General features: G+C 42.9%; 1 protein-coding gene across 4 annotated transcripts in view; it reads left to right on the top strand.

Annotated features, from left to right (window-relative positions):
* TMEM68 (transmembrane protein 68) overlaps positions 1-15,912 on the top strand; it is a 92,107-nt gene that overhangs the window by 43,502 nt on the left and 32,693 nt on the right. The window contains exon 8 of one of the 4 annotated variants that reach the window (XM_042972634.1): positions 15,075-15,147. The exons of the other annotated variants lie outside the window; for them this stretch is intronic. Coding sequence (XP_042828568.1) covers positions 15,075-15,116 — 42 coding nt within the window. The 3' untranslated portion in view covers positions 15,117-15,147. The remainder of the gene's footprint in view (positions 1-15,074; positions 15,148-15,912) is intronic. 4 annotated transcript variants of the gene reach the window in all.

Here is a 15,912-nt window from a genome sequence, read left to right as displayed (position 1 = left end):
AGGGGGTGTTGTTCACTCTTTGTGAAGGGAGTTTTTCATAAGCCTGATGAAAGCTAGGGACTCTCCAGAAGCAGGAACACGGCATACTTCTATGGGAGATTTTTCATATCCTTTTTAAAAAAACTTAAACTTAGAAACAATATCAAATTTGCAGAAAAGTTGCAATAGTAGCACATAGTACTCCCACATACTCTTCACCCAGATTGGCCAATTGTTACGTTACATTGGTTTTATGCTCTTCACCCACCCCTCCTCCTATCTCTCTCCCCCATCCCATGTATATATTGTATAGATATTATATATATTATATATCTATATAGGTAGATGTTTTCTTTCTTTCAATTTTTTCTTCTCGATTATAAGTCTGTCCATTTATAGCATCATAGAGCAATGACTGGAAATTTATCATTGATATCTAGTATTACCTGATCTGAAGACCGGATTCACATTTCACCAGTTGTCTCCATATTCTTTATATCAGTTTCTCTTTTGGATGCATGGTTCATAGCAGGATCACGTATTGCATTTAGTTTTACTATCTCTTGAGTCGCCTTTAGTCTGGAATGATTCCCCAGCCCTCCTTGGTCTCTGACGATACTGACATTTTTGGAGAAGACAGACTGTTTGCTTTGTAGATACCCTTTACTCTGTTTTTCTCTGATATTTTTGTCATGATTTGAATCAGGTTATGCATTATTCCAGAAATACTACATAAATGATGCTGTGCTTTTTCAAGTGTTTCACATCACGAGGCACATAATGTCAGTTTGGTTCATTAGCGATGGTAGTAACTTTGATCACTTGGTTAAAATGGCACCCGCCAGGTTTCTTCCCTGTAAAATTTTCCTTTGTATCGAGTTTATGGAGAGATACTTTGAGACCATGTAAATAGATGTGTCTCATCAAACTTTCACCCACCGATTTTGGCATTCTTGAATTGACTCTTTCCTGAAATAAGTACTACTGTGAGGTTTTCAAAAGTGTGATCTTCTAACTATTATTCTACATTTGTTAGTTGGCATTTCACTGATAATAGAATTTTCCAGTTTCTGCTCTCCCCACAGACTTGATATTATCACTGTGGACTCTGAGATTCGTATTCTGTTTAAAGGATTCTACATATACTTCTAAGTGATTTAAATATGAGACCCTCTGAAGTTTATAGCATTAGGAACCTTTGAAATAATAGATGTTTACAAGGGTAAGAGATATGTTTTTGTATTTGTATATGATTACTGTTTTTAAAATATATTTTTGTTACCTTTTCTGGAAAAATGTATGTAACAAAATTTGTCATTTTAGCCCATTTTAAGTGTACAATTCATTCACCTTAAACAGATTTACAATATTGTGGAACCATCACTACTGTTCCATTTCCGGAACGATTTCATCATCCATTTCCGGAACGATTTCATCATCCCACACGGAAACCCTGTATCCATTAAATAATAACTCTCCATTCCCTGCTTTGCTCAGCCCTTGGTAACATCTGTTCTTTCTGTCTCTCTGAATTTGCCTAATCTAGGTAGCTTATATACGTGGAATCACAATATTTACCCGTTTGTGTCTGGCTTATTTCACTTAGCAAAATCAGTTGAGGTCTTTTCTGCCACCAGATGACGTAGTTCCAATGCCAGTTCTTTCGTCTCTGGCATCAGCTGGATTTCCTACAACTCCATTCAATTCTGACACTATTGGAGTTAACATAGACCCTCCAAGGTAAGGGCTCGGTCTCCTAAGACTGGCCCCACTTCAGATGCCAGCAGCAAATAGGCTACCCTCCAGGCTACCCCCACTTCTGCCTGGTCTACTACCAATTTGGAGGTTTCCATGACCTCCTCCCCTTCCATTCCCCCTCCCCAGGTTGGGTTAATTAGTAGAACAGCTCATAGAACTTAGGAAAATGCCATACTTATTATTTTATTATAAAGGATACAATTCAGGAACCACCGAATGGGAGAAGGCAAGGTATGGGAGTGGCGGGAGGGGGGGGCGGGGTTGTCAGAGCCTCCACGTTCTCCCTGGGTGCCCCCCTTTATAGCATATGATCTGTTCACCAGCCCGGAAGCTCCCCCAAGCCTCATCATGGCATCATTCATTGACTTGTTGGCCACTGGTTGGCCTCTCACCTCCCTAGAGGTTGGGGACGGGACTGAAAGTTCTAAGCCTCTAATCATATAGTTTTTCTGGTAACTAGCCTCATCCTGAAGCTATCTAGCCTTCCCTCATCATACCCAACTAGGAGTCAGCATAAAACAGTTACTCTATCACTCAGAAAATTACCAGGATTTTAGGAACTCAGTGCCACGAGGTAGGAACAAAGACCAAATTGTGTGTGTGTGTGTGTGTGTGTGTGCGTGTGTGTGTGCAAAATCTATGTATATATAATAAATGTGTAAATATATATTTACACATATATATTACTATGCCACAGTGTTTTCAAGGTTCATATAGATGTGTCAAGATTTCATTCCTTTTTATGGCCCAAAAATATTCTATTGTATGTATATAGCACATTTTTTGCAAAGTGTTGTTTCTACCCTTTGGCTACTGTGAACAATGTTGCTATGAACATTGCTGTACAAGTAAGTTTCTGTTTGGTTCCCTGCTTTCAGTTCTTTTTTATATATACCTAGGAGTGGAGTTGCTGGATCATATTGTAATTCTATGTTTCACTTTTTGAGGAGCCACCAAACTGATTACCACAGAGGCTACCATTTTAAATTCCCAATAGCAATGCACCAGGATGCCTTTTTCTCCATATTCTCGCCAACACTTGTTGTTTTCAGTTTTTTCACTTATTTTCAGTAAGTGGTATCTTACTGTGGTTTTGATTTGCATTTCCCTAATGACATGATTTTGAACATTTGTTCATGTGCTTATTGGCCATTTGTGTTTCTTTGGAGAAATGTCTATTCAAGTCCTGTTGTTTTTAGAGTTCTTTATATTCTGGATATTAATCCCTTATCAGTTACATGATTTGCAAATATTTGATCCCATTCTCTGTGTTGTGTCTTTACTCTCTTGATACTATCCTTTGTTGAACAAAGGTTTTTAATTTTGTTGAGATCTAATTTATTTTTTCTTTTGTTGCTTGTGCTTTTGGTGTCGTGTCCAAGAAGTCACTGCCAAACCCAAATGAAGCTTTCCCCCTATTTTTTCTTGTAAGAGTTTTATAATTTTAGTTTTTAAGTTTAGATCTTTGATCCATTTTAAATTAGTTTTTGTGTCTGGTATAAACGTTATATTTTTGCATGTGGAAGTCCAGTTTCCCTGAACCGTTGGTTGAAAAGACTGTCCTTTCCATTGTGTGGTCTTGGCACCCTTCTCAAAAATCAAATGGTCATATATGCAAGCATTTATTTCCGGACTCTCTGTTCTGTTCTACTGTTCTGTATGTCTGTCCATTTGCCATACCACTGTTTTGGTTACTGCAACTTTGTGGTAAGTTTTGAAATCTGCAAGTATGAGCTCTCTTTGTTCTTCTTTTTAAAGATGGTTTTCGTTATTTGGAGTCCCTTGAGATTCCATATGAACTTTAGGATGGGTTTTCCTATTTATGAACAAAAAGTTGGGATTTTGATAAAGATTGTATTCAATCTGTAGATTGCTTTGGATAGTATTGTCATCTTCATAGTATTACGTATCCAATGAACAGGAGATATTTTCCATTTATTTATATGATCTTAGATTTCTCTGAGCAATGTTTTATAATTTTGCATTTTGTTCTGTTTTAAACAGTTGCTTTCATAATTTACTTTTCAATTACTCATTGTTAATGTATAGAAATACAAGTGACTTGTGTGTTAATTTTGTTTCATCTTTGCTGAATTCATATATATTTTTTAAATGTTTTGTTTATTTTTGAGAGAGAGCACAAGCAGGGGAGAGACAGAGAGAGGGGAACAGAGGATCCAAAAGAGGCTCTGCGCTGACAGCAGCGAGCCTGATGCGGGGCTCAGACTCACAAACGGTGAGATCACGACCTGAGCCAAAGTCCAGTGCTCAGCCGAGCCACCTAGGCACCCCGTGCTGAATTCATATATTATCTCTAACAGGGTTTTTTTTTGGTGGAATCTTAGAGTTTCCTGTATATAAATTCATGTCATCTGCAAACAGATGATTTTACATCCTCCTTCCCAATTTGACTTTCATTTATTTCTTTTTCTTGCCTAATTGCTCTGGTTAGAACTTTTGACAATATGCTGACTAGATGTGGTGAAAGTATGCATTTTTGTCTTTATATGATTATTTTTCTTGTTCAAAGATGAAAGAATAGATGTGGATCTTCGTATCTCTTCCATGTTGTGTGTTGACTTCTAAACATCGGGCTGGTTTGTGGTATGAGGGTTATTTTGAATTCTAGGTGGCTTTATGGTATTGTTTTAGATCATAATTCAACATCTATGAAACATTTTTTTTTTTCTGTCTTGGTCATCCCATTTAATTTCCCCCACTTGTCCTGTTCTTACCTCTTCTTTAATATGTGCCATCATCCAGCAATATTGAAAGCCAAGTACATCATGATTCACTCAAAATCTTGAAACCCTACATTCAACATTATTTCCCTATTTCAGACTGTTATTTTATAGGTCGAAGAACGCATTCATCAACTGGTAGGCAAAATCAAATTCCCAGCAGGAACTCTCACTTTTAAAGGTAGGCTGGGGGCACCTGGGTGGCTCAGTCAGTTAAGTGTCCAACTCTTGATGTCAGTTCAGGTCATGATCTCAAGGTTGTGGGATCAAGCTCCACATTGGGCTCTGCGATGGGCAGAGCAAATATGTTTACAGCTCAGCCATACAGTGTACCATGTTGAAATGCAACATCTGGGGTTGATACCATGGTCCCAATATGACCAGAAGTGAGTACGATAAGACTATTTCTTCTTTTAACCTCGTCACTCTCAACAATGAGTTCCAGATTCACCATCTGATCCTTTGGCTCATACTGAATTTATGATCAATACAAAAATCACAGCTTTTTTTTTCACAAGAACTGTTTTAAAGCCACAGATCGTGCTCAAAAGGAGGGTGAGATGAAAATGTCCTTCTCTGAACGAGACATTGTTGACCGTCTACCCGGGATCCATTATTTCCTTCCTTTCTTCTTCCGAAAAGAATCCTGACTTTGTTCAGGTATCCTTCCCTCCTCCAGGAAGTTTGTGTATCTCAGGGGATGCTGTCTCCACTTGCAATTCCAAGGATGGCCCAGTTTGTCTAAGAATAATCTCATGTCCTTGATCTGTTAATAATTTTGACCTGGGAGATGGAAGTAGGAGTGAGCCCAGGGCCTTTGGGGAAATTCTTTTTCGTTTTTCTGGGTGAGCTCCCGGAAGTGACCTTTTCTCTCTTTGTTTGGATTTATTGCACATGGATGTGAGTCCTGGATCTGCTGTGAGCTTGTGACTTTCAGCCTGTGAAGAAGCCAACTTCACTGGAGGCCAAGTAGAAAGATTAGCCATTAGATTAAGTCAACCCCCAAAGCCATTCTACCTCTGAACTTCTACTTACGTGAACCAATTACTCTCTCTCGTGTGTAAATCTGCTTAAATTGAACTTTGTATTACTCGCAACTTACATATCCTGGCGGATATGGGGATCAAATGATCTAGCGTGTGATTTGTTACAGGCTAGCTTCTTCTCTAACAATGGGGAGTAGCATGGTGTGATGGTCACATGTAAGGGCTGTGTGTTTCAAGTTCCTCAGTACCTTGGGCCTTCCTCCTCCCAGTTAGATGACCTTGCAGGGAATTATTTACCCTCCCAAACCTAAGTTCACCTCTGTGAAAAGCAAGAGTAACACAAGCTCCTGTCTCACAGGTTCGCTGAGAGGATTAGTGGAAATCATTTCTGTAAGGCGTTTAGTACTTTGTGGCATCTAGTTGCACGATTATAAAGCACAAAGTGTACGTAAGGCCTGGCTCATGATAGCTGCTTGGTACTCAGTAAATATCTGCCATTATTATTTACTTTCCCGGTATGTATGCGTGTATATGTGCCGTTTGACTGTTGGACCTTTGTTAAATGCTTCATATGTATGCCTGTTAAATATTATATTCTCTATTTTACCCTATCATTCCAAGTTGTAACGATCTCTCTGACTCTATCGGCAACATACTGACATCTCTCGCTTTCTTTCGTTAGGCCTTTTAACTCTCCCCCTAAGTGTTGTCTAAATACGGGGAAAACAGTATCTCAGAGAAGTGAACTAACTTGCCAGCAGACTGCTGATCTGTCTACCGAAGGCCTTGACTTTTCCTCAGCTACCGTTGCCGCCTCCGGCCTCAGCCCTGCCCGTGGTCCAGGAGGGCTAGAGGCGATCTTGCTCCGGGCTGTGGAGACCCAGCATCAGGCCGAGGCTCGTGGGTCCTGCGGTTCATCGCCATCCTCCTACAGGACAGACGTGCTTTTCCTCCGGCTGCTAAAGACAGAGCTGGGTGTCTCCCTTGGCATTGCCCTCTGCTGAAAGGGCTGCAGCGTCACCCGAGGGCACACCCCTCCCCAACGGTAGCTCACCGCCAGTGACGAATCCAGTGGGGGGAGTAACATAGGCCTCGTCCCTGTCTCAATTCAGCCTGTCTCTAAAGGGCCGCCCCAGCTCCAGACCTCCCCCGTGGAGTTGGCCCTCACGGTCCAGAGACCGTAGCCCTCTGCGTGCTAACCTCCATCTCAGAAGCCAACTGCCCAGCTTCTCTGGCTCTGTGCATATACTCTAGTTCCAGCTCTGACCAGGTTCCTCAGACCCTAGTTCTGATCATGGACATCTCAACCCTGATATATATATGTATTTTTATGTGTGTGTCAGTTCTTATCTTCCACCCCTGCCACCTGTGGGTCTTATGCCCACCCATCCGCTGGAGCCCTGAATGTTGCCTGCCTCTATAGGTTCCTGGATTTAACATGTGGCTCTCCCAGATCTCTTGTTACATTAACTTTCTCCAAAAAAGAATCAAAATCAGGGTTGTATGACTTGTTTTTAGCAAGTCAACACTGGTGTTAGCCGTTTATCTCTTTTTTTTTTCTAAGTGCTTACGAGCCACCTGCTTCATCAACAGAGCTAGAATTATCTTAAGCAGGGTGTCTGTGAGTTAAAACGATGCACGTCGCTTTCAGTATCGGCATTTTCTTTCTTTATGGGGCCGGTGTTCTCAGAATCCACCTCTGCCCCTTCTTGAAAATTAAGACATTCGTTCAAGGTCCCCTGGAAAATTTTGGTCTCTGTACTGCTGTCTAAAATTCCTTGGCTGTTCGTAATTATAAATTCTAATTCATCTGGCCCTGGAGATTTGAAAAATCAAAAGCAATTAGAAATTACCATGTTTTGGGGCTCCTGGGTGGCGCAGTCGGTTAAGCGTCCGACTTCAGCCAGGTCACGATCTCGCGGTCCGTGAGTTCGAGCCCCGCGTCAGGCTCTGGGCTGATGGCTCGGAGCCTGGAGCCTGTTTCCGATTCTGTGTCTCCCTCTCTCTCTGCCCCTCCCCCGTTCATGCTCTGTCTCTCTCTGTCCCAAAAATAAATAAAAAACGTTGAAAAAAAAATTAAAAAAAAAAAAAAAAAAAAGAAATTACCATGTTTTGACCAACGTATTTTAAGCATCAATTCTTTTAAAGAAAGCTTATTTATACTTCTCTAGTTTTAAGGTATTTTTTTTTAATTTTAATTTTTTTTTTTTAATTTGTGAGAGAGAGAGAGAGCACGAGCAGGGAAGGGGCAGAGAGAGAGAGGGAGACACACAATCTGAAGCAGGCTCCAGGCTCTGAGCTGTCAGCTGTCAGCCCGATGTGGGGCTCGATCTCACAAGCCACAAGATCATGACCTGAGCCAAAGTCAGTCGCCCAACCGACAGAGCCACCCAGGCACCCCTAAGGTATTTTCTGATGAAGAAAAGCAAATCTAAGTTAAAAGTGAGTGGTTTTGCTGTGCTATTAAATGTTTTTATTACCTAACATTCTGTTAGGAAACAGTTTAATACTCACTTCCTGGTTACCTGCCATTTACTAAACCCTTTACAGACATGACTTCATTCTACCAATCCTATGAGGTAGAAATCATGATCCCTTATTACAAAATATATGAAATGGTCCCGTTTCTACCGAGAAATAGAAACGTAGGCCCCCAGAGATGAAGAAACTTGCCCGTGGTCATGTCATGGTTGGGAACAGAGGGGAGAATCCCGCCCCCGCTCTCCCTGTCTGTCTCAGAGCCTGCCCCTTTCCTCTTCCACATACTGCTGCTCACTGGGCCCCAGCCCCACACATGGGTCTGTCCTTCTCTTCGTGATATTTAAAAGGCTCTCTCATTGTCTGTGATGGTTAATTGTGTGTGTGTCAACTTGTACTGGGCCTCAAGTTGCCCAGATATTTGGCAACGTTATTCTGGGTGTGTCTGGATGAGATTGATGTTGGAAATGGTAGACCGAGTAGAGCAGATGGCCTTCCCTAATGTGAGTGGGTCTTACCCAATTTGTTGGAGGCCTGAATAGGAAGAATGAAAGGTGAGGGAAGCAAGAATTAGCTCTGTCTGCCTGTTTTTGTGCTGGGCCGAAGGTCTTCTGCAATAGGACTGAAACTTAACACCACACACTGGCTTTCCTGGTTCTCCAGCTGGCCGATGGCAGACCATGGGGTCTCCCACCCTCCATAATCGTCAGAACCAATTTCTAATAATAAATCTCCTGTACACCTACATCTCCTGTTGGTTCTGTCTCTCTGGAGAACCCTAATATATTATTCTCATTTGCTGCTTCTGCCTGTAATGCCAGTCTAGAGTTTCGGGTCCTGCCATTTTGGAACTTGTACTCGGACATTTGCCATTTCTTCCACCTTTCATAAATATCTATTAAAACTTGAGATTTGATGTGTGCCTTCTATTTCTTTTTCTTTATTTTTATTTTTAACATTTATTTATTTTTGAGAGAGAAAGAGAGCATGAGCAGGGGTAGGGGCAGAGAGAGAGAGGGAGACACAGAATCCGAAGCGGGCTCCAGGCTCGAAGCTGTCAGCATGGAGCCCGACGCGGGGCTCGAACTCATGAACTGTGAGGTCATGACCTGAGCTGAAGTCGGACGCCCAACCCACTGAGCCACCCAGGTGCCCCTTGTGCCTTCTATTTCTTCATGCATCGCATTGATATTGTGAGGACTTACATTTTTGGTCCCTGCTACTTCTGAAGTCATCTTCCTTTTTTAGAATCTCCAGATACAGAAATGTGGCTATTTTTATACGAAGTCAAGAGTGTCTGTGTTCAGAATTCCTTTGCTTAGCTTTTAAGGCATCGTGGCCTTTTACCTTTCCAACCAGTTCTGTTGTCACAACTGAGTTAGGACAAGTTTTCATATTCTTCTCTCTACTGAATGTGGGACGTGCTTAACTTCAAGGCAAGTCAAGATTTATGAACTGCGTTTTGTTTGTTTCTTCTTGGTCAAATGAGATCCTCTGCAAAGGAGATCAAAAAACTTTTGAGATCCTCAAAGTTTTCATATTTTGCTGATTCGTGTCCATTTTGGAAGGGAGGTTTTTTGTTGTTGTTGTTCTCTTCCTTTCCTTGCAGCTGCCTGCTCTATAAAATCTCCTCTTTTATTCTCTATTACTTTTGAGCCCTTTGTTTTTTTTTTTAATACTGCAAAGTATAACTTTTTGTTTAAAAAAAAAAAGCTGTAAATGCACAGGAGAAGTATAAAGTCAGGAGCAAATTTTTGACACCACATTTCCTTCAACTTGTCAAAATGACGTGTTTGTGCTCTCCTTCGTATTTAGCTCTTTTAGCGTGAGGGGCGGGAACCATTTCTTTTAAGAAATGTATCCGCTATTAGCATATCTCACACAGACCCTTCAAATAAAGATGGTTGATTGATGGTATTAGGTGAAAATGAAAGGTACCCTCTTCCTCAATGATCTGTCTGAGGTAAAACAAGGCCCACCTCGATGAGTGTTTGAGTGACGTTCCTGGTTACCTCGTGCCCTAGTGCCCAGTTCCAGAATGATGATTTGTCACACTATTTTTAGTTCTTGTTTTTGTTTTAATTATTTAAAAATGTATCTGCAGTTCACTCTTTCTGATGTATACAGTTCTGTGGGCTTTGAAGGCATCAGTATATACCGACCGTGAAAATCGAGATGTAGAACTATTGCGTCATCCACCCCCGAATTGTCCCGTGTGTCTTTCTGGAGTCACCCTTCTCCAACTTGCCATCCCTGAAGATTTGCCTTTTCCAGAAAGTCGTATCAGTGGAATCATACACAATAGATAGCATTTGGGGTTTGTCTTCGTTCACTTACCATAATAAGTGGATTCACCCATGGCATTACATGTGTTGCCAGTTGGTTCCTTTTTCTTGCTGAGCATTATTCCATTGTATGGACGTACCATAATGTGTTTCACCATTCCTGAGCAAAGGGACATTGGGGTTTTTTCAGCTTCTGGCTATTGCAGATAAAGCTGCTATAAATATTTTTGTGCAAGTCTTACATGAACATAGGTTTTCATTTTCCTTGGATAAATACCTAGGAAGGGGATTGCTGCATGTCTTGGTTTCCTGGGATTTCTGTAACAGATAACCACAAACGTGGTGGCTTAAAACAACAGAAATTGATTCTGTCACAGTTCTAAAGGCCAGAAGTCCAAAGTCAAGGTGTCAGCAAAGCCACATAAGGAAGAAGAGTCGGTTCCTTGCCTCTTCTGGTTTTTGATGGTTGCCAGCTTCCTTGGCTTGTGGCCACATGGCTCCAATCTCCATCGCTATCTTCAAGATGCACGTCTTCTTTGCATGACTGTCTTCCAGAGTGTTGGCCTTTACCTCCAGGTGACGAGAAACACATTTAGTCTGCAATAAGCTCTGAGGCTTATTGATGGAGTTGAAGATGTATGGGGAATCTAGATGTCATACCAGGCACATTTTTGTTTTCTTTTTATGAGTGTTTCTTGAGTCTTGCTACTTCCTTCTCGGCGCTCTCTCTCTCTCTCCCTCTCTTGGTTCTGAACCACTCAGGGTTCTTGCTTGCAAACAACAGAAACCAATTCTGGTTAACTTAAGCAAAAGAACACTTTTAGTAAGGATATCCGATACTTTGCGTGATCAGTGGAACATCTCCATTTCTGGCCTTCAAAAACACGCAGTCACCGATGGAACCTACTTATGACGCTTTTGCACCTGGGATCCTGCTCTGTGTCCCAGGCGTCTTGTCTCTGCCACTCATGTCGGGAATAACCTCTGCCTCATCACTTTTACGTTCCCTCTCAAGATTCAAAGTCCTAGGTGGAAGCATCTAATTGGCTAAGTCAGGACCCAACGACCATGCCTTAGCCATGAAGGAGTTGGGAAGAAATTACAACTCTCTCTTCACGTTAGCCGCCCTCCTGGGAGCATTCTATGCCCAACAAATTTGGTTTTCTTCAAAATGAGAAATGTGTTTAGCTTCTAGGTAGCCAAAACAAAACGAAAATCACAAACGTTTGCTGCAGATACCACACAGTTCCCTTTAGTAATTTTTTTTTTACGTTCGCTGGGGATGACTATATTTCTCCTACTTCTAGTCCCACAGAGGATGAGTGTGTCTTATTTTTAACCTCTACTGCTGCTTGTTTTGGAGCCCAGGAGGACGCATAAAGCTTGACCTCCCAGCATTATCTTGACCAAATTTTCTCACACTGCCCGGGTATGTTAGCTAATGCCTATCGCTCGGTGAGCCCTTGTTCCTTTTGTTTACTGTATCAGAAATGTCATAACCAAAATTACTTCATAATTTTTAAACACACACACACACACACACACACACACACACACTGGGCCAGTGGCAAAGATATCTTTTAAGCATACCCAGTTAGCATGTGACTCCGTAACAGGTTTGAAACTGTGCCCTCCCTCGTAGACCCACTCAACCACCTCTTTCTTGCCTCTTTGGCTGGCCCACTGCCTGAACCCTGTTGCTCTCCCACTTTTGGGCCTCGTTAAAACTTTACACAGAAGAGTATGGTATCTGTGTTTCTGAGCGGGCCTCCAGTGGGCTGGATGATGCTACCTGGGCACGTGGGAGAGGTATCTGCCCTTGAAGTGAATACCAGCAAAGGGGGGGGGGGGCGGCAAGTGATGAGTGGAAGTTGGACATGATCATTCTCCTCCTTTCTCTCTGCCGTGAACTACTCTGAGATACAGTTCCTCTTAACAACTTCTGGAAAATCCTATGTGGTGAATGAATATACTGCAGAGCAACCTGCTGGTTTTTTGTTGTCACTGAGTGAAAACCAGCTCAAGTGGCAATGCTAACATATCCCAATACTCTGTGTCACAATTCTTGCTTCTTGCACCTCGTTTTACTTTACCATCACTGTCCTGGCCTTGCTAACCATTAGCATCTTAATCCTTGCCTCTGGCTCTGCCTTCTAGAGGATCTGGGCTAAAGACGCGGGGTTTAAGACAACAGCTCTCAGTGGACTTACCCTGTCCACAGCTACCGAACGTGACTGATGTAAGGCTCATTTCCATATCCATCCCATTCCGAAAATCCAGGGAAGAAGGAGAGTTTTTCTCTTACTCCTAACAGAGATTCCAAATGATTCCAATCTTCCAGAGCATAATAGTTTTGATGCCGTAAATTTATGTTTTTACGTTTGTTTATTTCTTTTGAGAGAAACAGAGTGAGCAGGAACAGGTGAGGGGCAGAAAGAGAGAGAGATCGGAGAGAGAACCCTAAGCAGGCTCTGCACTGTCTGTGCAGAGCCCGACGTGGGACTGGAACTCACGAACCACAAGATCGTGACCTGAGCTGACATCAGAAGTTGGACACTTAACGGACAGAGCCACCCAGGTGCCCCTGATGGCTATAAATTTATAAATCTGAGCTGCCATGATTTATAAAGCTATGCTTCTGTACAGAAAGGTCAGGAGCAGGGCGAAAGTTGGGGTTTTAGTAATATCAAGCAGATCAAGAACAGTATCAATGACGGTGACCTGGCAGTCCAAGGTGGGCACCAGCAGTGGAGTCCAAGAAGGCTTGTGCTTTTCCAGTCCCCCTCACATTCCTATTGAGAAACGGAAGCATGTTAGCAGACTCACAAGGACTAACCAAAAAAAAAAAAAAAAAAAAAAAAAAAAAAGACACCTTCTGTACAATAACCATCTTGAGTCACCTCTCCTCGCATGAACAATGGTTCTGCATTCTGTTAATGATTTATTATTCCAGCATTTCTTGGTTTATTTCAAAAGCCTAACCTAAAGTACCGAATGAGGAATAATGGATCTCTAGAGAAATCATTTAACTCATTTAACAACAACATTTTACAACAGAATTCATAGGCGCTCCTCACTGAAAGAAATCCATTTTTACAAAACGGAGCCTACTGTCGTTCTCCCAGACTTCCATCCCTCTCCTCTCCTCTTGGACTTTCAACCACTGTCACATAAATTAATTAAAGACGAAGCCAGCTTTCCCCGCCCTCTCGTTGTCTCCTGAGTTTGATCTTAGCTGCCTAGGTAGAACATAAACCTCTTCAGGACTGTGACTCTTTCTAGTTTCTTTGTGTCCTTCGGGGCATAGGGCAATGCTTGGCCACATAATAGATGCTTCACATCTACCTGTTAATTAAAAACGTGCACAGTGAGTAAATGAGCAATCAATCACTACAGAATTTGAAACCTCGGTATATGGGTTTTAGGATGCGTTTGTCTGCATGTGACAGAACTTCCAGACGTTGGGAATTTATCTCTCTTTCGCTCAAAGGAGATCCACGTCCTGGACCCTTCCGTCATGATCTCCTGCTGCCCCTGAGTCAACTCATAGTCCGTGACGTGGCTCAAGATCCAGGCTCGTCTTGCAGTCCAGGCCACGGAGGGGAGGGCGGGCAGGAGATGGCTTCGTGTAAACTAAGGCACATAACCTGGTGCAGCTCTGACCTGGGTTCAACTGAGCCAGGCGGGAATCAAAGTCCAGTTCTCAAGTCAGGACCCAGATGCTTGGAGGCAGTCAACGTTAACGATCAATAGCCACTGAGAGATGCGGGGTGAGTGACGAGGCAGCCATCAGAGGAAGGGGAGCCAGGGGAAGAAAGACCTAACAAAGCAGGCCCTGCCCTCGGAGCCGGGGATACCCGATAGGAGGCCAGGCCATGTTAGGCCACTTTTCAAGAATCAGGAAATACACACACAGCAACAGACGGTTTAGAGTCCGGCCCCTCCTTTCTGAGATGATTTTTCACCTTACAGTGGAGGTGTAACAGCCAAATAGAAGTCTCTAGGGAAACTTTTTTTTATTTTTGGTTGGAACAGTTTTTCCTGTTTAAATCCTATTTGATAGATTTCTGAACTACAAAAGTAAAGCGTGTTCTTTGTAATGACTGAATTCGTCCAAAGGCATATAAAGAAATTAAAAGGATCCCCCTCATGCCTCCCCCTCTGTGAGCCTCTGAGGTGTGTGTTGTCAGCCTCCTCTTGTGCGGTGAACACCTTCCCCTCCTTCCTCATAGATGCCCAGACATATTCAAATGGATGTGCACTAGATGGGAATGTTGTCCTTTGGGGTGTGTGTGTGTGTGTGTGTGTGTGTGTGTGTGTGTGTGTGTTTGCAAAAATAAAATCCAATTATACACATGGTCTTGAAACCTGCTTTAAAAAGAAAAAAACAGGGGCTCCTGGGGGGCTGTCGGTTAAGCGTCCAACTTCAGCTCAGGTGACGATCTCGCAGTTTGTGAGTTTGAGCCCCACGTCGGGCTCTGTGCTGATAGCTCAGAGACTGGAGCCTGCTTCGGATTCTGAGTCTCCCTCTCTCTCTGCCCTTCACCACTCACTCTCTCTCCTCCCTCTCTCAAAAATAAATAAACATTTTTCAAAAACCTTAAAAAAAAAAGCAAAAACATACCTTGAACACCACTCCAAATGAACAGATATAGACCTAACTCATCCTTTCTGATAGAAGCATAATATTCCACAACAAATATACCCTTTACGTTGTTAAACCATCTTTTTACTGCTGGATATTCGGGAACCCATGTGATAGTCGCCTATCTATGTTAGAATATCTCCACATCTAAGTTAGTGTTGCAGAACCTGGGAAACATCAACATTCTTCACGTCTCCCTTAGTTGGGGTGCATAGTGGCGTCCAGAATTCCACTGAGGACCTGAGGTGAGAAGATTACCACCAAGCCTTCCGAGGGTAAGTATTCATTATGTGACCGTGCACGACTGTTTAGAAATTTTGAACCGTAAGAACCTCACCAAATCCCGGAAGCGGGATGGCTGGAGTGAGTCTGTCTCCCCAGGGAACGAAGCATTAAGTTAATTAAGATGACAACTGTGGGCTTGGGGTCTGCGTGGAGCTCTGTGTGTCAGTCGGGAGGAGGAAAGGCATCTAAGAGCAATAACCTCCAGGATTGAGGTGAAGCAGAGGCAGTAAAAATTGCTAGTCTTATCGTTTATAACCAGCTAACGAGACCTGTCAAGCGCCATCATAGCGTTAAGCTCTTCGTCACGGATCCCCCGCAGCGTGGCCTGGGCTCCAGGCATGTCAACCTCCCCTAATGAGACTCATTCATAACTGGCCCCCTTCAGTTCAGTGAGCACCGCATTACCCAGCAGCTGGACCTTCTCTTGTCGTGCCAGGCCCCCTCCCAAGGCCTTGGGGAATCTTCCCTAGCAACCTGACAAGGCTCGCAAGGCGTAATTTTAAATGTGGTACATCCGTGAGGGTCCTGATTTAATAGCAGCAGCCAACAGCTGTTGAACACTCCTCACAAGCCAGGTGCCATTCAGAGAGCTTGAAAATCCGTTTGCCACCTGGTAAAGTCGGCCCATTAGGGGAACGGTGTCAATATACCAGGAAAGCATCACGGTATCACTTTAATTTTGGCGTAACAGGTGTCTCTTAGAAGCAAGTGCCTTCAAGGACTTGCCTCTTGCAAGCGAAGGCCTTGACTCTGGG

This window comes from Panthera tigris, chromosome F2 (assembly GCF_018350195.1).
Source record: "Panthera tigris isolate Pti1 chromosome F2, P.tigris_Pti1_mat1.1, whole genome shotgun sequence".
Lineage (NCBI taxonomy): Eukaryota > Metazoa > Chordata > Mammalia > Carnivora > Felidae > Panthera > Panthera tigris.
Note: the sequence above shows the minus strand (reverse complement) of the source record. Positions and strands in the feature narration are given on the sequence as shown.